Source organism: Poeciliopsis prolifica, unplaced genomic scaffold, assembly GCF_027474105.1.
Source record: "Poeciliopsis prolifica strain line A6 unplaced genomic scaffold, Auburn_PproV2 SCAFFOLD011, whole genome shotgun sequence".
NCBI lineage: Eukaryota > Metazoa > Chordata > Actinopteri > Cyprinodontiformes > Poeciliidae > Poeciliopsis > Poeciliopsis prolifica.
Window position 1 is genome coordinate 5,842,243 of NW_026562386.1, and position 23,110 is coordinate 5,865,352.

At 36.7% G+C, this 23,110-nt stretch overlaps 2 protein-coding genes across 2 annotated transcripts; both read right to left on the reverse strand.

Moving 5' to 3' along the window:
- Window positions 1-1,447: 1,447 nt before the first annotated feature.
- adpgk2 (ADP-dependent glucokinase 2) lies at window positions 1,448-11,106 on the reverse strand. The gene is made up of 7 exons (XM_055036522.1): window positions 10,841-11,106; window positions 7,483-7,642; window positions 6,302-6,492; window positions 6,131-6,227; window positions 5,381-5,517; window positions 4,876-5,012; window positions 1,448-3,756 (listed from the first exon to the last, which is right to left on the reverse strand). Exons 1-7 carry the CDS (start codon window positions 11,034-11,036, stop codon window positions 3,193-3,195), a joined length of 1,482 nt encoding a protein of 493 aa, XP_054892497.1. The 5' UTR covers window positions 11,037-11,106; the 3' UTR covers window positions 1,448-3,192.
- An 867-nt stretch (window positions 11,107-11,973) lies between these two features.
- ctsba (cathepsin Ba) lies at window positions 11,974-20,624 on the reverse strand. Its single transcript, XM_055036523.1, has 11 exons — window positions 20,514-20,624; window positions 17,509-17,632; window positions 17,354-17,439; window positions 15,801-15,915; window positions 15,570-15,685; window positions 15,125-15,210; window positions 14,326-14,472; window positions 13,370-13,486; window positions 13,130-13,258; window positions 12,954-13,034; window positions 11,974-12,873 (listed from the first exon to the last, which is right to left on the reverse strand). The coding sequence occupies exons 2-10, from the start codon at window positions 17,629-17,631 to the stop codon at window positions 12,961-12,963; spliced, it is 993 nt and encodes a 330-aa protein (XP_054892498.1). The 5' UTR covers window position 17,632; window positions 20,514-20,624; the 3' UTR covers window positions 11,974-12,873; window positions 12,954-12,960.
- Between the last annotated feature and the right edge of the window lie 2,486 nt (window positions 20,625-23,110).

Below are 23,110 nucleotides of genomic sequence, written 5' to 3' on the forward strand. Positions count from 1 at the left end.
TTTATCAGTTCCAGTGTTAAGTGTTCTTTTGAAAATAAAGTGTATTGATTTTTGGCAGGAAATCGCATGTATTATTACGTCATTTCCATTAAATCAGTGAAAAAGGTCTTCAAACATTATTATCATTTATCGCAATAATTTTGAGACAATCGCTCCGCAAAATCTGTTATCATGACAGGCCTAATCACACAATTTTATTAAATAATATTGTGCCTGTAAAGAGTGTAATGGACTTGATGATATGGAAATAATCCAGGCTGTGTTCAGGTTCTGAGTTGGTCAGAACTGCACTTTGAGGGAAGCTGTGGGCTCAAAATAGATGTTGGGCCACAGACTGGGTCTTAAAATAGCAAGATGTCTTGCAACCTCTGCAGTACATTTCACACTGAGCTTGCTTTATAGTGAAAATGTTCTTTTCCTCACTGAAGTTGGAACATATACAGTATAAAGGCAACGTTGGAACAGTAAAAGCCTCATTCTCCAGTCTTTTAAGCTCCATTATCGCTTTCTTACAGCTTAGTCATTTTTTATGAATGTCAGATAAAGTGCTGCAGCGTCGTCAAACTAAAATATCATTCCTTTTTAAGGGCCTGGCAGAGAAATATAACTAGATTATCTTTTATTACCACCATCTACTGGTGTGTTTGTTCCTTCAAACTGTCATTGTCACGAGTTACTGAGCATCTTGGCTTTTAAAAATCTGTCCAGACTTAAAAGTCTGAAAGTTTTAACTCTTTTCCTGTGTACATTTAAGAAATGTTTATCCTTTTTTTGTCTGCATATTTGATATCCAAATCAAAAACATATAATTGACGTAATAATTAATTTTATATTATAGAAAATGCAAAGCTGCTTTAAAGTTTTAAATTATAGCTTCAGTGTGTAACTTTTATTTTAAATAAATGTTTTCACATTTTTGTAAAACTGTCCTTATGTTGTGACAGCTAATCTGAGAAGATCAACCTCCTCATAGAGCTCCTGTTACTGTCTGAAGAAAAGCACCGCTCCCGACCAAAAACAACCAATCAGAGCCAGGAGGAAGTTACTAGTGCAGTCAATCACCCTCCTGTTCTCGCTGCTCAGTGTGCTAATAGCAGAGAAACAACTTATCGTTACAGGAAAACCGTTTATCCTCCATCATCGGTGGCCATGCTAACTAGTTTAGTGTTCACAAAAGCTTCTGCTGTCAGGAAGAAGCATCACACAGAGGGTGATTAACAGCACTAAGACCCGCCTTCTGGCTCTGATCAGCATCTTGTACTGGACTATCGTTAATCCGAAGATTAAAGGTGATGTGAGTTGGTAAAGCAAGTCGATGGTGAAAATGTTAAAGTCGGCATGAAATGATTTAGCTACATGAGGATGAGAAGATAAAAAGTGTTACTATGCTGCTCTATGATCAAGAAGCTGTGATGTGTCATAAATAATTAATAACAAAACAAAGTAATGATTGCTGATCAGCATTTTATCAGAGATGATTCTGCAATGACTCAACACGCATGAAACAGTTACACAGCTGCAGAACACATGAATGATCCCACTTATCCAACGCGTAGATAAGTGCCAAGACAATCGGTTGTTTCCATCCACAGATAAATTAGCGTTTGAATTACAGTTTAAGGCAAATTCATCAACTTCAAACAGAAATCCACACAAACAGGCTGTAAAAAACATCCTGATTTTATCAAACACCAACAGTAAAAACAGAATAAGGCTCAGTTACCCTCAGATTCACCAAGAACAAGCAAAACAGATACACAAGATTTAAAGAGATTTCCACACCTTCCTGAATTTCTGACCTCATACTATGTAACAAAAATTATGTGTTCCACATGTAGAGTGGTTGTTGCAAAAAAAGAAGTAAATTTTAACCAAGAAAAGAAACTATGTTAAGATAGAGGGATGAGACACATTTCAATCTGAGAGAAGAAAACAGCAGCAGGTGGAATGTTTGATTTCTACATAGTGAGAAAATAGTAGAGTTGGCTTCATGTCAATTCAAGTTCAGTTGCATTAGTAAATAAAAACAAAATAAGTGTAATGAGGTATAATGTAATTTTCTCAAACAAAAAAAGGAAGAAGTTGAGAACATCCAATACCAGATGGAAACTAAACATATAAATATATGTTTTATGAATGGTCCACTGATGTCATTTATAAATATTATAATGTCCCATTAAACCTCAAACATAACTATGATGAGCTGCTTATTCCAGAACTGTAATGAGAGATTTGGTCCGTAAACAAAGTGATGGAGGGATGAAACTAAAAGAGCGTGGAGCTACAGAGACAAGTCATCACATCCAGAAACCAAACGTGACTCCACAATTATTTTTGCATTTTTTCACTGCAACTGAACTACAGAGAAATTACAGTCCAAACACAAACATACCAAAACCACAATTTTCACATATGCAGGGAGAAACGGGAGCGTTTTACCTCAGAGACAGAGGAAGCAGAGAGAAGAGGCATCAACAATTTGAATCCAGCAGGTTTTCACTCAAAACTCGCCATTTCTACAGGATAAATTATTTGCTAAAAGGCAAGTGAGGCATTTGTAATTCACATCCTGCAAAGAAAGATTTAATCATTTCAGATTCTTAACTGCATAGCTGCGCTCAAGGTTGAACTACAAATAAAACGGATCCTACAAAAGATACGTGTGCAAATCTTGGTCAAAAAAACACAACAAAAGCTGAGTGGTGCAACAAAAACATCCAATCACATCTAAACCTCTTTGTCTCATCCAGAACAAGTGTCAAGTTTTTTAAGGCCTCAGAGAAATAAAATCACCAGAGTCGGATGATGAAACAGATTTATCAGAATGTTTTATAAATGTTAAATGTTGTTAAAAATGATCCAAACAGAAAAATTGTGACTACTCAGTTTCAGTGACAGTGAATCAATGAGACTGTCCTGAAACTAAAGAAAATCCAGTTGGATTAGAAAGAAAACTACAATTTAATATTTAATGAGTTTCTATTGCACGTCTTTTGCAAGTTAGAACAGAGTCAACGACAGAAATATCCATGATCCGACTCTGAAGTAATAACAATGACTTTCTTATTTTCAGTTTGGGCCCAGAGCTGCAAATTTAATGATGGCGTTAGCCGTGCAGCCATGTCAGTACCTGAAGGATCGGGTGCAACACACCGAGACTCAAGAGTAAAAAGGACTATCTAGTGTCCCTCTTTAAATCTGCAGAACCAAACCGGCAGCGGAGATGTTGTCCCCTCCACCCGCAGTCTGATAAACGTCAGTGCATACCAGCACCGGCGCCACGCAGATCTGGTAGTCGTCCTCATCCCAGCAGCTGACCGGCCGGCTCTCCTGCAGCGGGATGCGCTGGCTGCCCTTGCGGTGGCTGACGGAGAACGAGTCGTCCATAATGAGCCTGGCTTTGCTCAGGTCGATGTCGTTTGAGCCGCAGACGTGACGGTTCGCCGTGAGCGAGGCCTTGGCGGTGGCGGACATTGTGTTTTTCCACTGGGAGCCACGTGTCACAATCATGGCCTGGAAGGCCAGCGTGTGGACATGGAGGCGAGTCAGAGGCTTACCCTTTGATTTACCGCCGCTGGTGGCGCTGTCTGAGTTAGCAGCCTGGTAGCGCTGGTTGAGGATGCGGTAAACCTCCCTCATCTGGTCGAGGACGGTCGCTACACGAGGGTTTGGGTCTGACAGCACCGTGATGTTGGAGCCTTTGAGTAGGCTGAGAAGATTGGGGAGCTCTTGTTCATTCATGCCTAAAGAGTCTGCCTGGAAAAGAAGAATTGAGATCAACAGGGGGATTACTGATCGGTGATCGGCTGTTAAGAAACAAGAAATCTGATCTGAACTGATCAGATATTACTAATGAGAACACTTTGGTGTGGAAGTGGAAAAAATGAAGTCGGTGGAAACAAAAAGACATTCTGGACAGGAACATGTCTGATGTTCTTTTATGTAACCATTAAACAGAAAGCTTAATTTCAATATGTGAATGTAAAAACTAAACGTTTATAAACTGTAGCTGATTTTTGTTTGGGTTTAAAACAAAAAAAGAGAAAATACAAAAACTGTTAATGTTTTTCTGTTTCAATGTGTTTTTACAATAGTGAAATCCCGTTTACCTGCAGAGCTGTGTGACACTGAGTGTACCGTCTCATGTTGTCTCTGCTCCTACTATAAATAAACTACAGCGCTCCTCAGAACCACATGAGAAACGGCATCAATGGATGGAGAAGCATTGTTGAAATGAGGAAGAGTCAAATTTCTCTCATCTTGTTTTTGGTACAAGCAGCTTTTTTAAACCAGAAGGTAACAGTTACTTATTGTTTAATAAAATGTCACAAAGTACCTAGAAAATACATAATACTGCTCTTTCATGCTTGTTTAATAAAAAAATTACTTTTTTGTGATGGTAAAATTTTCAGCTCATAGAGAATAGAAAATGGATTTGTTGTTAATTAATATTAAAAAAAAAACAAGACAAAAACAGGAAATTTCTAAAATCTGTCATGACATCAGAGCTTTATAAAAATCAAAAATGGCCATGAAACCTTTGACCTCTAAAAAATAACTTGCTGTACTAAAATTATATTTAAAATGTAATATAATATTTTTTGTGTGGTTATTGTTGGATAAAAATCATTAAAAAGCATTTAATGTTTGTTGTAAAAGTTTATATTTTCACAATCCACGTCGTTCTTTCCAGGCTGCATTTGAGAAAAGTATTCAGACACTTTGCTTGCAGATTTAAATCAGGAAATTTAAATAAACAAATCTAATATCCACCTCAGTGTTTCTACACACTGGCCTTTCTGATCTCCACGTTTGGATAATGTATTTGAAAATGCCAACATGGACACATTCATTTCAATATTCAGTCGTACATACATGAGGGATGACATGGTGAAGAAGGTCGTCTACTATATTCTCGTCCACAAAACTTGCCATCTCAAAATGGATGCCGATCTGAGGCGACGAGGAGGTCAGCAGGTCCGCCAGCCGGGAGAGGACCGCCTCTCGCTCGCCTGGAAGGATAACAGGAACAAAAACAACATGGAGGCTCAAACGCACAAGTAACAAGGAGTGGAGGTAAAACTAACAAAAAAGACCTCAAATAATGCAAAGAAAATAAGTTCATATTAATTTAGAAACCAATATTACTGTTTTAACTCAGGAAGAGTTCAGAAATCAACATTTGGTGGAACAACCAGGACGTTTTCAATGGGCTTCAGTGCTGTGGACTCGGTTTTTCCAGAGCTGTCTTTCCCCAGTAACTCTACTGCTAACTTGAAACCCAAATTTGACAAAAACAAATCTGAATCAGGTATTCTTAGTAAAACAGAGCAGTTGAGTTTCTGAACAGCTATCATCAAACTAAGTCATGTTTTCCTACCTGAATTAAAGGGGAAGTTGTCCATCATCTGAAGCCCTCCCACCACCAGCAGATCAGGTTTGAAGTCTTCCAGTTTCTCAGCAAACTCTTCCAAAGAGTCCAAGTAGGGGTTATGAGCATCACTGTGAATGATATATCTACAAACAAAACATGCAATGTTTAAAAACAATGCAGTTTGACCTAACTAGTTCAACTTAAAACACAAAGATACAATGAGATGTATTCAATAATAAAAGTGTCAAAATCTCTGCTATTCACAGCAGAAAACCTGGTGTTTACAAACAGATGTATAATTATAGCATGCATCTCAATTCAAACCTGCACATGATCTGATTTTAAGAAAGACAGAGAAAATAAAAGGCTTAGAGACGCACCAGAAAAATCAGACATATTTTTCTTAATTTTCCAACACTTTGCAATTGTTGCAAACAACTCTCTTTAGCGTGCAAGTTGTTATTGAGAGAAGTCGTCTAAAAGTTACATATTTTCAGTTTCACTGAGGTGTTTAAACATAAAGCAAAAGGTTGTGGGGAACTATTTAGGCACATATCAGCTTTACGATATTATTGCAACCCTTTAGTACGTCTTGCTTTTCCAGCTTTGCTAATTTGGTAAGGAGACTTTTGGTCAGTGCAAATTGACCTGGAGCTGACATGAGGCCATGAAGATGGTGAGCAAAGTTAACTGAGATAACTGCCAATATAAAGATGCTAAAGACTTTCTTGTTCTAGTTTAAAATGTTAAATATACCTGTTTGCTCTACGTGAGGTGTATGTCCCCCAGCTGGCACCAGATGAATATTCCAGGATCAGATGAATGTCTGGCTCTTCTATCACTTTACCAGCCACTGGCAAGAAAAACAAACATGGAGTTAAAAGACAATTAAACATAAAGGAGAGATCATGTTTTTATCTAGATTACCTGTAATGTGCTGGGACAAAACTTCAGTGAAATCGGTGCTAAAACTTCCCCCTAACAACACGTCACAGCCCTCTGTTGCCATGCGACCAGCCATCACAGGTGCATTTCCACCTACAGACCACCTGTTGCCAGGTAAGTCACGGGCGCCGTCCACCAGCTCACTGAAGAGGGTTTCATTAATCATAAAACGCCTGCAGGAGCAGGAAAAGAAAGTAAAAAGACAATACTAGACCATAAAGACTTAAAAGAGTTTGTGACATTTTTTTCGGTTGTTTTATATTACAGGAACAAAGTTTCCCCCAGAAAACTTGCTAAGTCCGGTGCTTGTGGCGCCAGGACAGTCGTTCATCCAGCAGCCAGTTGTGTGTTTGAGTTAAACAATGCTTTAAGTTGACAGAAAATTTGAAAATATCACCTGATAATTATGTCTTATTGGAAGATTAATAACTGAACACCAACAATAAAGTCTTAAAAAATTCAAACATTTTAAAAAGGCTTAATTAAATAAGCAATGTTTAGCCTGGTGGGAGTACAAGTAAAGCCTGGTGGCCCGCCAGGCTTATAATACAATGCAACATCCCTGACTTTTAGTGTTGTGACTAATTACTATTAGTCACAATAATAATGTTAGTTAAAAATTAATAACTAACATTATTATGTTAGTTATTAATTATGTAAATAATTCCCCAAAGTGTAATAACAGAATTTCTTTAGTGATCATTTACAGCAAATAATGCAGCTAAAAAAACATCTAATATCAATATATTAGTTTTTTTGATTAACCAATTAATGATTAGATAGCAAAAGGTAATTAGAGTTCTTTATATATATATATAAAATTTGAACCAGGTGACGCTAAATCTGCCACTTGATTAGTTCTGTTTTGAACATATTAACAGAAAAATATGTTTTTTTTAATCTTAAATGCAAAATGTGTATATTTTTATATAGTTTTGGATTAATTACGGTAGTGCTCTTAGTGTTGTTCTTTCAGCAAATTACTACTTATTTAGTCTACATACTCCAGTTATCAATTAATTTATTATTAATTCAGTTGACGATTATTTCAGTAATCGATTCATCGTTTCAGTTGTTCTGTTGTTACGCCTTTCTCCTCATCCACTGTTAAAAGCTCACAACTTTTACTGTAAACATGCTGCTCTCCTTCCAACATTACTTACTCTGCAGCAGCTCCTGGCGCAAAGAAGTAGGCAAAGCTCTGAGCCAGTTGTTCAGCGTTTTCCAGATAGTCATAATGCAACGGCTGGTCTGTGTGAGAGAGGCCGATCTTATTTAGGAAGGACACGCCGTCTACGATGAGGTCGACGCAGCCACCAAAACCTGAGGAGGGAGGAGACACAGAAGAAAAAATACAGTTAGTTACACGCCAACGTTTCTCCCTGCAGCAGGTCCATACCTGAGGCCAAAAGAGAAGAAGAGATAAACACTGATGTAAACTGAGGAGAAGAACAAAGGGCAAGTCGTGCAAATTGTAGGTTTTACAGAAAATCTGTGACATGATTGACAGTGGATCAGTGGGAAGAGTAGTTAGTCGTCTTATGAGCCAAACGTGGGTTGGATTTTAGTTTCCTACTGACCCACGTGACCCGGCATGTGAGGCTTTAACACAAAGTGATTTCATGCTCAGAATACCTTCGACCTGCCACAGTGGAGGGCAAATGATCTGAAACGTTGAACTGACTAATTAAAACCTAAATCTCCTTTCAATTAGATTAAAATATCAATTCTAAAGTCAAGTAAGTTTTTCTACTGCTTTCTGCTAAAACATGACATTTTGTTACATTAAAATAAAAATCACAGTGACTAATTTATATTGGTGCCCCTAATATGCTACGAGATTATTTTTATTATTGATTAATCAGTTATTTTGTCAATTAATCGGATTAAATAATAGGAGTATTCTGCATTGCTTTCATTTAAGCCTTTATACAATATTAGAAATATATTAAAAAAAAGAAAATTAGTTATTAAATTCCTTTTTGAAGTAAGAAACTAAACATTTTATTGCCTAAAATGCAAAATAATTAAATTATGTTTGTAGACTTGGTCTCTAATAGCAAAAGACATCTGCAGCAAAAAATAAACTTCTTCTAACATCCAAATGTGAAAGGCTCAGCCCTTTAACATAAATACTGTGTAGGGCTGATCTATCTTTTTGATTAACCTTTTAATAATTAGATTAATAGAAACCTTCTAAAACATAATCTGCCCTGGATGAAGTCAAAACTATGCCAATAGAGTTTTGAGTAGAACATTTTCACAAATCTTTTTTATTTTATCTTATTGACAGTTTTGGCTTAATTATTGCTCTGGATAGTTTTTTCTTTCAGCAAATCATCTTTGTTGACTCTATACACTCACTCCAGTTAACAATTAATCAATTCATCACGATTAATCGTTTCAGTCCTAATTAAGGCCAAAGTTGTTGTTTTTTAATCTGAAATTAGTTTACGCTCCATGAGATTAGGAAGCAATGCGTGTCACCAAAAGTCAGTGTGAAATGACAATCGACAAACATGGAGTTAAAAGACAATTAAACATAAAGGAGAGATCATGTTTTTATCTAGATTACCTGTAATGTGCTGGGACAAAACTGGGAGCGGCTGTCAAACTGGGTAAAGGTTGGTCATATATAGATTACAAAGTGATTTTGATCAAAGTCTAAAAAACTGGATTTTTGGGACTAAGTCACAACATCTAGGCTGACATTTTTCAACATATTCACAGGAAACTAAACTAAGTTTCAATCTAATGTGCTAGAAGTCCTGGTTCTTCTTTTTAAAGTTTTCAACAATTTATGCGTTTGAAGCGCTTATGATTCATAAAGGATTCGTATAACGAGAAAGAAGTTTTTGTATTTCAATTCCTGGGGTAAAATTACCCCATGAGTTTTACCCCATTTAACTCCTCAAGTTAAGTGAGGATTTAAAACAAATTCAAAATTTTATACAAATTAAAAGAAAATATGAGGAGGTAATTTTCACAAGGTATAGAAATATGGGTGAGAAACAGAACTAATGTGTATGTAAATTGAGGTTAAGCAAATGAGTGTGTGGGTACGCATGTATATATTTAGACATTCGTAAACCCAGATAAAATAGAAAATGAATGAATCTGCCTATTTATTTACTTTTTTATTTAACAATGAGAGCCCATGTGAAAATATTATGAGTTTATAAATTTATAGGAGTTCATAAATTTTTTACTTCTTAGTCCTTTTCGAGGATGTTAAGATTACTGTCGTACAAAAATATGTGTCCTAGGCATTCTTTGTTCATGTGTATGATTTTATACTTCCATCATGTTCAAAATAAAATAAATAAATAAATGTAAATAAAGGGCAATATTGACGTAAAGACACGAGGCTTGATGACAGCCACAGACAGTTTCTGTCCATATGGTTTGAGGAGGGAGGTCTCTCTTGAGAACAGGCTGTCCCAGCTGCTGATCCAGCCTGGGATCTGGTGACTGAACATTTGTGATCATCTGTCTTCCCCCTTCGCTACCACAGAGCCTTGGAGAATACATTCACATCCACTGAGATTGTTTTTTTTTTTTGTTTGTTTGTTTTTTGCATTTTGTCATGCTGAAACCATGAGGTTTTGCTGTAAAAGATCAATGCAAAGCATATTTCTAAAGTGGCATAAAATTAAAAATAGTTTTCTAGCATTAACCTTAGAAGCAGCCAAGCGGCTCATGGTAACAGGAGGAGCTGTAGAAGATGAACTGCTCAGGTAAACTGCTGTGGATACCATAAATCAGTTTCTTTTTCTGCAAGTTTTTTGTTCTTACTGGAAAAGTAGCATTTCATTCAACCTTATTTAGATCGCACATTTAAGAAAACACCAGTTTGAGGAAGAACTGAATGTAAATAGCTACACAGGCAGCAAAACATTGAGGACCCAATGATGAACAGTAGAGACAGTAAAACTGGAACATCAGTGGCCCACAAGCTGCACTTTAGACTCATCTGGATTAATGGATAAGAATGACCTAGTTAAAGTCCAGACATCAATCCAGTTGACAGTTATCTAATTCTGCTTGAGCTATTCTGCTCAGAACAATAAGCAAAAACTTCAGTCTTCAGGCTTGAAACTGTTTTGCATAAGCAGTCACACTTTCACTATTTGATTTTCAAAATAATGTTCAAGGGGTGTGAAGTTTTTATAAGGCGCTGCATGACAAACAATCCTCCACATCTACCTTCAGATCATCGTCAGTATTTCCCTGGCCAAAACTTCAAGAATTCTAGATTTACATTTTAATATTAAATAAATATCGCATAACCAGAGAACATTTTCAGACAGGTTACAATAATACAGTTACTAGTACTTTAACTCTACTTCCTGTTTGGGGTTTAACAGAAACAGTAAGTAAATCTTGTGTCCGTGATTTCAAACAAACTGACTTTAATGTCAGGCACCTTTTATGTTTAAAACTGAGCGTTTATTAATGCCCAGCGTCCAGTCAGACCCCCAGCAGCCTAGCTAGTGCCGCCCGCTAGCTCTCCGCACCTACCAACTGCCACTCTGGGTCTGGCGTCATTCACCCCGACCTTCCGCTCAGCCCGGAGCAGAGACGTCAGCACCGTGTCCAGCCGCTCGTCCAGCTCCGTGTTCTGCGGTGAGCGGAACCAGATGGCTAACAGAACCACGAAAAGCGACAGAACAGATCCGTACTTCATCAACGGAAGCCTGCTTCCCCCCTCCATCATTGCCCGCTCCTGCTGCCTGCGGCAGCTCTGGCTGGCTGACTGAACAAACACACCCCGCCCTCCGGAAGTGAAGGACACCTCGCAGCAGCAAACAGAAAGGGGCGGGACGGACCGCTGTATTACACTCCGAAAGTGAAGGGGGCGCTGTTTCCTGTTTGCTGCAGCGAGGTCCTTCCCGGAAGAGCAGGCAGCTTCTGCGTTTGTTTTTGAACCGGGAGCGTCCCGGGCGTGACTTAGCTATGCGGAGACTAGTACAAGCTTCCGGGTGTAAAATTATGAAAATAGAAAAATACTTTGAGTGATTTAATGTCCCGCGTCACGTCGTAAATCATGCATCATTTTATTTAAATAGCAGCGCCATCCTGGCAGTGAAACTAACTGATCACGGTTCTCATAAAGATAAAATAAACATTGTACATGCTCTACTTAAAAATGTAAATTTACTGAATATTGTTAAATGTTGATGTGAGTAGTAACTAGAATAACTTGAATAACATTTGGAAGTCAACCGGATAGAATAAACATACATTAAAAATAAGTTCTGGGACACTTTCCCTCAAGTACAGGCAAACCTTGGACATCAAATCAATTTTGGTGCCAATTTGTACACATGGTCTCTGTTTCACACAACTCAAAGCTTTAATGAAATCCATTGTTTTAGTCAAGTTCATTGTGAAAGAGCTATAATGAGCCAAACTATGAAGACTAACTCACTGTCTAATGCATACCACTTGAAATGTGGTATGCATTAGACAGTGAGTCTAATGCATGTATGTATTTCACTGTTTAAGTGAAATACATACACATATCTAACAGACTACATTTCTTTCTATCAATCAAATTTTATTTGTATAGCACATTTCAGCAGCAAGGCATTTCAAAGTGCTTTGTGTCATAAACACAAAGTCATGCAACATAGAATAAACAATACATTAAGTCAAGTTCCATCATTAAAATTTTAATTGATTACAATTCAAATACAATTCTAAACGGTGCATTTTTAGTCAAGATTTAAAGAAAGTCAGCATTTCAGCTGTTTTAGTTTTATGGATGATTGTTCCAAATTTTTGGTGCACAGATGCTGAATGCTGCTTCTCCTCGTTTGGTTCTGGGGATGCAGAGCAGAACCAGAAGATCTGAGGGCTCTGGAAGGTTGATACAGCATCAACAACCAGTAAGCAGTTTTACAAGTGTTTAAAATTTTGTCTAAAATATGTATATAAAAATACAAAATGAAAACCACAATACTGGCAACCAAAGAGTCATTTAATAAATTCAAATGAACAATTCCCAGCATCTGATCATATTGACAGTAAAAACCTCACTGCATCTCATTGTAATCCATTTTAAAAATGCTTAAAAATAACAGGCACCTATTTCAGGCAGTACATTATGACATTCTGTAGTACAGCGTACAATTTGTCATTAAAAAAAAAAAGTATCAAGGGTCAATGCATGATGAAATATGTTCTGAGAAACATTTCTGCTCATTGGGGTGTTTTTAAAACCTCCATTCAGTTTGATGCTGCATGGATCTAAAACAATCTACAACAGTACAACACAAAAATTGTGTGATCTTTATTATGCGGCATCTTCCCCAGATATTGAAATGAAAAAAATAAAGTGAAATATGAGAGCGTCCTAAAACAGACCAACAAAGGAAAAAAAAAATAAAAACATAAAAATTGTAGCAACAACAGTTTGTCTCAATCTAAAAATTCACTTGAAAACTACAGGAGTTTGAATTCCTCCTCCTCAAACACCATGCTGTGCAGAAGTATACTTTGTTCAATGACAGTGGAGTGTGGCGCCCTCTGGCGGTGACGCAGCATAAAACCTAGAAATAAAATCAAACTTCATGAAGTCATATTTAAAATAATATTTCCTTTTTAAACAGTCAGTCATTACTGAGCTTACCTTAGTTTTACTTGGGAATTCCAGCCACGATCTCAGACTCAATGCCACAGTGATCTGATCCACGGAGGATTTTAAAGTATCCTGAAAATTAAATCAAAGTGAACTTAGTATATTTAATGTTCAGTATAATACGAGAAATTAATGGAAGCTCTTGACGGTAGTAATTTCCTGCTCACCATTATCACCCCAGTCAGTGTTCCAGGAGTTTGCACAGAGCCAGTAAGGGACACCATTTTCCTCTCCCCAGCCCAGGATCTTAATGGCATGTCCTCCTACAAATTCTCCTGACATGTGCTGATACACACCTGAGCAGAACGGAAGAGATACAGTAAGGAAATCAGGAACAGTTATCATTTAACCATTTTGTGATCTGCTGAGATTATATTTGTTAGATTATTTGATGCTGCTTTTCTTACCAGACTTGTAGGAAGGGAAATCTTGGTAGACTTCAAACGCCGCTTCTACAGGTCCGTTCTTGTAAATCTCTGATTTGATCTGATCTTCGTCTGGTGCTACACCATAAACTGTCTTGCCTGCAAAAAACTTCAGGTTAAATTCCTGTATGTGTCCCATAGTGATGATTCTTATGTTTCCTTGAACAGGTTAGAAAAGGTCCACAGGCTAAATAAAACATCTTCATTTCATTTTTTGTACAAAATCATTCTTAGATTTTATTCAGGTCAGATCTGCCCATTTTGATTACTTTCAGAATGAACCGTTTTAGGGCTTCCTGTTTCTTTAAATCTGAATAAACTGCTGCTGGTCGCTCACACATGATAATGGTTGCAAAGAGATGGACAATTATACAACTCTACATCTTTGAAAAGCAGAAGTGGAGTCTCCTGCACAACAAACAAGAATGCAGCAAGTGGTTCCTGGATGGGAAATCACCAACAAAACACTTGTCTTTTCCAGCAGCCATTGCGCAACGTATACAACTGACCAAACATGGAGGAGCTCAGCTTTGGTTGCAAGGTAATACGACTTAACAGTCAAAAAATGTTGGGTGGGTTTTGAATTGTCGCATTCTCCAGACTTTTTCACTAAACGTTTTTGTCAGAAAAGAAAACAGCCGAGTGTTTTAAGCACTTGGGTTGTTTTTAGAAACAGTTAAGACCCAAATAAAAATATAAAAACATGAAAAAATTTAATTTTGCATAACATTTTCCCTTTACATACTTCTTTCAAACAAGCTATTTTTAAACAGCAGCAGAATTAAATCTTCACATCTTATCGTCACTAAATGTGTCTTGACTAACTGATTTTGTTATTTCTTCAAGACTACATTTTTAGTTTTGCTAAACAATCAGCAGCAGGTGTGTAAACATGCAGCTCAGTTACGCTCATCCAAACTGCTCAGCAGCATTCTTACCATAGTGTTTGTCCTGTTCGTAGCTTGGTGTGTATCCAGCCTCACACTGTTTGACACACTCTGGCGTGTCGCCGCCCTCCCCAGTGCAGGGAGGTCTGCTGCCGTTGGCGTGGTGCTCACAGGGTTCGATGGTGTACGGCCTGCAACCTGCAAGAAGCACAAAGACTCAATCAATTATTACCACAGACTATTCAGTTGTTTCAGCATCTGAGAAGCACTGTATAGGAATTTTAATTAGACAAATATTAGATACCAATTGCACACCAAAGCATAATTTAGTTGGAAAAACAATGCAAAAGACATAAAATAGACCTATACAGACCTTCTGAAAAGGAGAAATCCTGTTTATAAATCCTAAATCTTAAATTCCTAAATAAGCAGAAACAAAGAATCTGCTATTATTTTTAAAACTTTAAAAAAAGAAAAAAAAAGTACTTTTTAGAAGAAGATTTCATCAAGAAAGTATAAACCATCTGCATCCTTTGGTATTTTTTTGTGTTGATACAAACTGTATAAAATTTGACTGTCGTGTATTTTTGAGGTTCTTTTTTTTCCCCACTTTAAGATGGAATTTCTGTACCACTGATGCCAACTCAAAATATATACTTAAAATAAAAAATCAATGGAATTTGATGCATTTATGCAATCCTCTGCCAAAATCACAACAGTCTGCATTTAGCCATTCAAAATCATAACAATAATTTGAATCATTATGCCAGTGTTAAACATTGTTATGAAATATTGTTATATCCTCATCTTGACTTATTTTTAATAAAGCCACTTGTGTAAATGAACGTACCAATATGAGAGTGATAGAGCCCTCCAGTCACCAGTCCATTTGTGGCCCAGAAGTGCCAAGCTTGCGGAGGATAGCCACCTTGACATCTTAAATAAGAGACAAAAAATACATTAATCACCATCTCTGTAGACGCATTGAAGACAGGATGCAGGATGATGCATTTATTCTGCATCATGTTCAGAATCTGAAACTCATTTTGGACTTCTATAAACTTAAAACTCAAGTTACTTTGAAAAAAAAGTGTTTTAAAACGATTATTTAAACTATACACATATAGCAAATACTTTGTACAAGCACCACACTAACCAAGTGTTAAATCACGAACAGGAGTTTGAATTCCTCCTCCTCAACAGGAGTTTGAATTCCTCCTCCTCAGTTTAGTCACTGACCAAGCTCATAAAAGTCAAAATTATGTCCAAAGGAAGATCAACTTTGAAGGACCTACCCATTTCCACAGTTGTAGCAGCAGGTGAGTAGATCCTCAGAGGAGATCTCCACACTGACCTTCCCTTTGGAGTGAATGCAGATCCGGTCAGAAATAGCCTCTACTGCACCAAACGCCTAAAGGCAGAACAACATGGCATGAGAATTACTAAAATAAAAGTGTTCAAAGTTTTATTGTAAAAAAAGTGAAAGCTGAATTTGCATTTATAATTTAGCGAGGAGTTTTCCTCACCCAGCAGGATCCACAGGAGCCCTGGTCTCTGATCTCCGTCAGGGTGGGACAGTTGGGCCACTGCACTCTGGAATCAAATTCTGCTGGCAGCTTCATGCTTTCTGCATACTGAACCCTGAGGAGACGCGACTGGTGTGAGTGTTACCCCATTAAACTATTTACTTTATAGATTTTTAAATCAGCAGAAGCTGCAACATATTACTTTGAGGAGCTGCAACAATTAATATCAAGAAATGTTAACCTATTTTTGGCAAAATGGCTCAAGCCCCTTTAGACAGGATGGAGAGCACCTGAATCTAAATTAAAATCTCACCACAGACTCTGAACTGCATGTAGCTTAAATGGTCGGTTTCAACATTTAAATATGCATTTGTTGTAACTACTCCACTGTTACTACGGTTGTTTATTGAGGGTGGTTCTTCTACAAGGTGAGCCTAAACCTCTGTCTTAGAGGTGACTTATATGGTTCCTTGAAAAGGTCAGAACAGGTTTACACAAGTCATGTTCGATCTATTTATTTATTTACAGAAAATCATTCTTAGATAATGAGATGTTAGTCTGTTCAGTTCTGCGTGTTTTGAGCTGCTTGAGATGTTTTAGGGCCTTCTGTCACTTTAAATCCAAATAAGGTGCTGCTGGCCACGCCGCCCCAACTCAACGTTTACACTATTGGGAAAATGGCTGCAAACAGATGAATAATTAGACAACTGTACATCTTTGAAAAGCAGAACAAGAGCCTCCTGCACAACCTTCAGGAATGTAACAAGTGGATTAGTAAACAACAAAACACTTCTCTTTTCCAACAGCATACAGCAGTAAAACCAGCTGACCAAATATGCTGGAACTCAGCTTGTGTTTCTAGGCAATGACAGAGTCCCCGTTGAAGGTTAACATTCCAATTAACTTTTGAATTAAATTTTGAAATGATTTTTGAAACAGGTCCAATTCCAGACAACAAAAACATAATTCATTGACAAAAAGAGTTTGGTGGGTTTTTTTCTAGATGCTTGAGTTGTTTTCAGAGGCAGATGAGACCAAATTTGAAGTGTAAAAATGTGCAAAATCTGAATTTTGCACAATATGGCTCCTTTCATTCCCATCCATTCATCTAATGAGCTCCCCAGCGTTCCTATTCCAAAAGGAACAGTGTTTAGAAACCAAAATAAATGGTTTTTAAACACTGTGGACAAAAGCATCCCCACAACATGACAGTTTAGATATAAACAGTGTTTTGAGTCTACATCACAAAAGGTGGAGATTTGGTCTTTTGTATTCAATCTCAGTTTAAACATACATTACATATAGCCTGTACCTCTAAACACAACTGGTTTAACTGGATTTTATTTGGGGACATCCAAGAAGATTTTTTTTCTCAAGCCATAAATCATTTTCCTTCCAACTCGCAATGATGAACTGGTTTGTTTTAGTCCATAAAAAGCATTCATCTTCAAAAATATTTAAGGTAGAAGTTGAAAATGCAAATAGTTCAATATGATTTTATGAATGCACTGCATCTACAAATACTACATTTATATTGATCTTGTGAGACTTACATGATCGGCAGCTTAGGTCCCTTCAGCAGAGTCCCGCAGAGGTTTCTGACGTAGCTGTAGTCAACATCACGGAAGTTGTGACCAGCCTGCAGAGTGGAAATATGAATTAGTAAAACATTCACAGGATTCTGGAGGAAGAACCAGAATAAACTCACCTTCCAGGTTGTATTGAGCTTATTGATGTAGTTGACCATTTCACTGGACAGAGGACGGATGTGGGGTCTGGCCAGGCTCACAGACAAGCTGGCAGCCAGCGCCAGGAGAGTTGCACACAACATTCTGCCCAACACACACAAGAAAAAAGAAAATTTAAAAAAAGGGGGGAAAAATAATTTCAAGCTTTTCACTCCATGACTAAAGTGTTTGCATTTTTGGTGAAATTCCCATGAAAGTGTTGCACCTGAATGCACAATGTTTCCCTCTTAGATGCACTCCTAAAGCTGCTAGACCAGCAAAATGTTACAGTAGATTAGACATTTCCACGCCTGACGGAGATACAAGTACAAGGATAAAGCAGCAACTGTTCTCAGTCAAGTTTCCTACAATCGTAACAAACCGCATCACTAAACATAATCGAAACCTCATGCAAGATGTGGAAAATGCAAACCAGAACACATTAAGGGGTAAATTCAAGTCTAGGGCTGGGTGATATGGACTTAATATTTTATTATGATATTTTGTGGTAACATTGTGTTAAAATAAATAAATACTGCCGTTAAGGACACCACCTGCTTAAAGGAATGTGATTTATAATCAAACTGCACAGGGTGGCAGCATTCAGTCATATTTTTGAATTTTATTTTTTACATTAATAAAATGAACCATGGAGACTATGATACAAATAATATGTCCAATAATACAGTCAGTTTTTGATTTAACTGAAATTTATTGAGACAATAAATAATTACAAGAAAATATGTATGATAAACGGTACTATAAATGCCAACCCCAACTCAAGATACTGTTTCTTTTTACAAAACCAAATGTTTTTAGAAATAAATCATAACTACCGTTTATTAAAAGGTAACTAGAAGACGAAGGAGGTCCAGCTAAACAACAAAAGTATAGTAAATGATGAGCTTTGTGATGCAAAGTAAAGCAGACTTTTGTTTTGGTTTTTAAACTGTTCCTTTTGGAAAGTCTTTGTCTCACCACAAACACCTGTTTGGGCATGAATCCTTCCTGTAAGTTTGAAACCTGGAAATTCTTGAGAAATTAGTAATGAATCACATGATGGATGATCACGGGTTACCGTCACCAAAAGAGAAGCAGAAAAAGAAAAGTTTCCCCTTTTTAAAAATGATATAAGGACTAAGCTCATATAGAAAGTACTGCTTGTCATCATAAAAAGCAGCAGACACTATATTAATAAGGAGTAGGCAAAGAATACTATAAATCTTAGTTATTTGTTTTAAATAACAAATCTTGCATGCAGCTGTACTTGCTTGCCTTTGACTCCTAATAAGGAATTTTATGATTTATTTTAAGAAAAGGTTAAATTTTCCTAGTGCATTTTGGGGGAAGTGAAACTCCAGCTCTGCCAATCTGCATTTCTCACTTCTAGACAGCAATTAAAACTTCATAGCTTGCTTACAAAGCTCCAAACGGTATGACTGACAAAAAGCTGCTGAGTCACTGGACAAACAACCTCCACTCAGTCACAAGCTGGAAGCTAACTCTTAGAAGGTTAGAGGGCTGAGGCTGTTTTCCATCGAGAGGTTTAAGATGGCGTCATAACTTCATGAGTCAGCAGCAGCTCAGACCCCAGAAATGACTGATGACCTTTCCATAAATCTTTCCGTTACTAGTGATAACCTCAAACAGGGTCTCTCAAGCCCTCAGTAGGGCTTTTCAGTTAGATGCTGACTAAACGGAAAACCTAGCTAACAGAGCTCAGTTAGCTAGGTTTTGCTGTCACCTTTCCTCTTATCCACTGACTCTGAGCAGTTGTTTATTTTTAAGCCCACAATGGGAAACCTAAAACTGCTGCTGCGCCAGTTACTTTCAAGGTTGTCGCTCAGTAACCAAAGTGATTGAGTTGATTTGTTGTCCAGCGCTAGCCTTAAATGAGGCATATCAAACTTATTTATTTTAATGAGGCATATCAAGCTTATTTATTTTAATGAGGCATATCAAACTTATTTATTTTAGTGAGGCATATCAAACTTATTTATTTTAATGAGGCATATCAAACTTATTTATTTTAGTGAGGCATATCAAACTTATTTATTTTAGCACAGTAAAACAACCAAACTGAAAAATCTAAAAGCAAACCATGGCATGTTGTTGAAAAGGGGATAAACTAAGTCTGTTTTTACAGTGAAGTTCAGCTGGTTCCTTTAATTGGGTCATGTACCAGCTTTTATGGCGATGAGTAGGTGGAGTAAATTAATGTTTTACAACATTCCCTCTCTGTGGGAGCAAAGAGGTGACAGATATTGACAAAACACCACAGGCTCTGATTAGAAAATCAGACAATAAAACCTGATAACAAATAATCAACCCAGCAAGTCTTTGCTTGTTTCAAACTTATGAATTTATTTTTCCTTGTTACAGTAAGAGGTTTCTATTTTAAACTGGTGGTTATTTAGCTGAAGCCTCTCAGGTGTTTTGATCCTCTTGTAACATTTAGATTTGACATAAGCCATTTTGTCTGGGCCTTCTTATAAAAAACGGGTTTCATTTTCCATTTCCTTTCCAACTGACTGCAGTGTCATATTTCATAACCGTATTGCTGCTCCACCCCTTTGTGTGTGTGAAGGGACTGCAGTTTTCCTAAACCACTTTTCTTTTGTATTTGTTTTCAAAATCCATATCGTTACATCAATATATATTTATATTTATATATTTATCAGTAAATATCAGGGCCCCTGTTTGAACTAATGTGCACCACCTGCTTCCTGTTTACCTCGAAGAGATGACAATTAACTGCGGTTAAAAACAACAAAAAACACAAAAAAACTAAATACAGCCAAAGAAAGCACAGCCTGTCTTCATCGTGTCTTTTCACTCGATCTTTAACTTTAATTTTAGAAAGCGTAACTAAGTTAGCTGTGCAGTTTAGCGAGTGTTTTTGTGAAATGTGGTTCATCCAACCACTTATTTCCGCAGCAACCTATAACGACCCATTTCCTTACGAGAAAAAAAAACAGCAGCCTACCTGTGGCTTATCGGTGGGTTTTTGGTTCAGTTGGCCCGGTTCGACCCTCCAGTCTCTGCCTGTTGTCTCACGGTGGGTCTGCTCTTATTTATTGCTGTGAACACGTGAATCGGTCACATGAACGCAGCTCATGTGATCCTGCTGACTAACTGCGGCTTCCCGCTCCTTCCTCTTCAATCAGAAATTTAATCCGCTCTGATTTAATGGACATTAAGCAATGATGTTTAATGAATATTTATCTCGATAATGAATCAGAAATATGTAAAACTTACTAAACTCGGCTTTTCTCAATTTATATGAACAACTTCAATTTAACCACTGGAGGGCGCCAAAAATCAACCATCACTAGTATTTTTTTTGTCTGGTTATGAAAACCAGGCATAAACATTTATGAACGTATAATTCTTTGCAAATGTATTGACATTACCTATTGAAACTTTCTCATACTTTGTTACAACCCCCAACTTTAGAGCAACATAAAGTAGCATGTAGCTGTGAAAAAGAGAGGAGGGAATGTTTGATGTGTTCACTTCACTGCTTTATTTGCATTTTCCCCCAATTTTGTAATTTCTTTTAAACGTCCCTACTCAGTTGCACATTTCTTTTAATTGGAGTATTGTCTTTGTAATAATATAGTGTTATTTTTCTTGTGATGTCTTAGTTTTCGTTTCTGTCTTTGCTTGCATTTACTTTTGAATTTACCCTCAATGTGGCAGTAAAAGATATTTATATTCCTTTTACAAAATAAAAATGTGAAAGGTGTGGTGTGCGCTTGCATTTCCCCCTAAAGCCACTGAATAAAAAACTGTGCAATCAGCTGTAATTCAGAATTATTTGATGGCACAAATACTTTTAGATACATGGAAATTTACAGCTCAGAATCTCAAGACATCATTAGTCATTTACTACATAAAAAAATAGTAAGAAGAAAGCCATATAAGTCACTTTCTAGCTATGAAGGGGACATAGCTAGAAAGCGTGAGAATGAAACTCTTCCGGTGAGTCTAAATTTAAACCTAATTGGTCAATATGCAAAATTGTCTCAAAATAAAAAATAAACCAAATTTACACACAAGAACAAAAATGTTGGTACTCCTCTTTTAACGACCCACAATGGTTACTGAAAAAAATTTAAAGTAATTAAAGTAATGATAATAATACAGAATTAATGAAGATTAACCGATGAAAATGAGACCTCGCTTTTGAAATATGGCTCAACAGAATCATTAAAAATAAATTAATGAAAAGGTCTAGTCAAAATGACATACCGGTGTCTTGATTTTTTTTTTTTTAAATGTTAAATGCAATGTAAAGAATAACAATTTGAATTGTGCAAAGCTTATGTAGCTAAAAATACAGCAGTTTTCGACTCAGGTTTGGGTCATTTTGTTGCATTTTTTATTATTGATTAATAGGCCAGATTTTTACAAAGTAAATTTTTTAAAATTTTATCTAAGCTCATATGGTTATGACTTCAATTCAATAGTCAATTTTCAGTAATAATCACTGCAAACCACAGAGAACATGCTGACTGCTTGTGCACTTTCTCTTCCTTTTTATGAATCTGTCATCTGATTATCAGGCTTATGAAACTGACAAAAATTACAATGAACTCAGTTTATTTTTTTCGTCAGAAAAGCAGACACTGAGGAACACGAGAGACAGGTTTTGTACCACACCTGTGAAAACATGCAACTCAGAAACCATAAGACCGGTTGCTGTGATGCCAGTAAAGAATTGTCCATTGATTATTGAGGATAGTGTGAACATTTATTTTTCTTCATGCCATTTTTGGAATGAAAATAAATTAAAAAGTTCAATAGTTTTCTGTTCAAAACGGTCTTTAGTTTCCATCTTCTTGGATGAATGTAAAATAATGTCACATCTAAATCTGCCAGACTTATTTCTGGTCTCAAAGTGAGAACTGGCTAGAATCGCAACACACTTCTAGCACTGCTCAGAAAACTGGACAAGATAAATAGACAACATTAACAAATCATTAATATTAAAAATACATAAGGTGGAGTTTGACAAAGTAATTAAAAAAAAAACACTGGAGTATTTTGTACTAAATAATGAGTAAATAAAACAGTACATTTATTGGTAATTAACATGGCACTTTCCCAGAACAAACAAATTGTGCACATATACCCAGGGGTAAAGGTAGTTTTAATACAACTATGACTAAAGTACATATATAAGAATACATTTATATATTCTTATATATATATATATAGATTTTACGATGTCTAATAAGACAACGGTGGTCGATTAGTTAATTTTAAATTCCTGCTCTGCTTGTAATTTTGGTAATGAAATTTTAAAAACGCACAGAATTGCGCAACACCTTGTTGAAACAATAATTACTGAGATTATTATTTTTGTTGGGTCATTGATTTGGACACGTTTCTTGTTGATTTTATTTTAATGTCAGAGGATGACGTGCTGATCTCAGCGTCCTGCATTGTTCAGTTTGTTACCAAATAATTGAGTCAAAACCTGTGATGAACGTATTGAGCAGCCCTGATCCAACAAAGCTCAGAAACAATGTGAAATGGGGGGAAAAGCTATTTATTAACTGATTAAGTCGTGTTTTA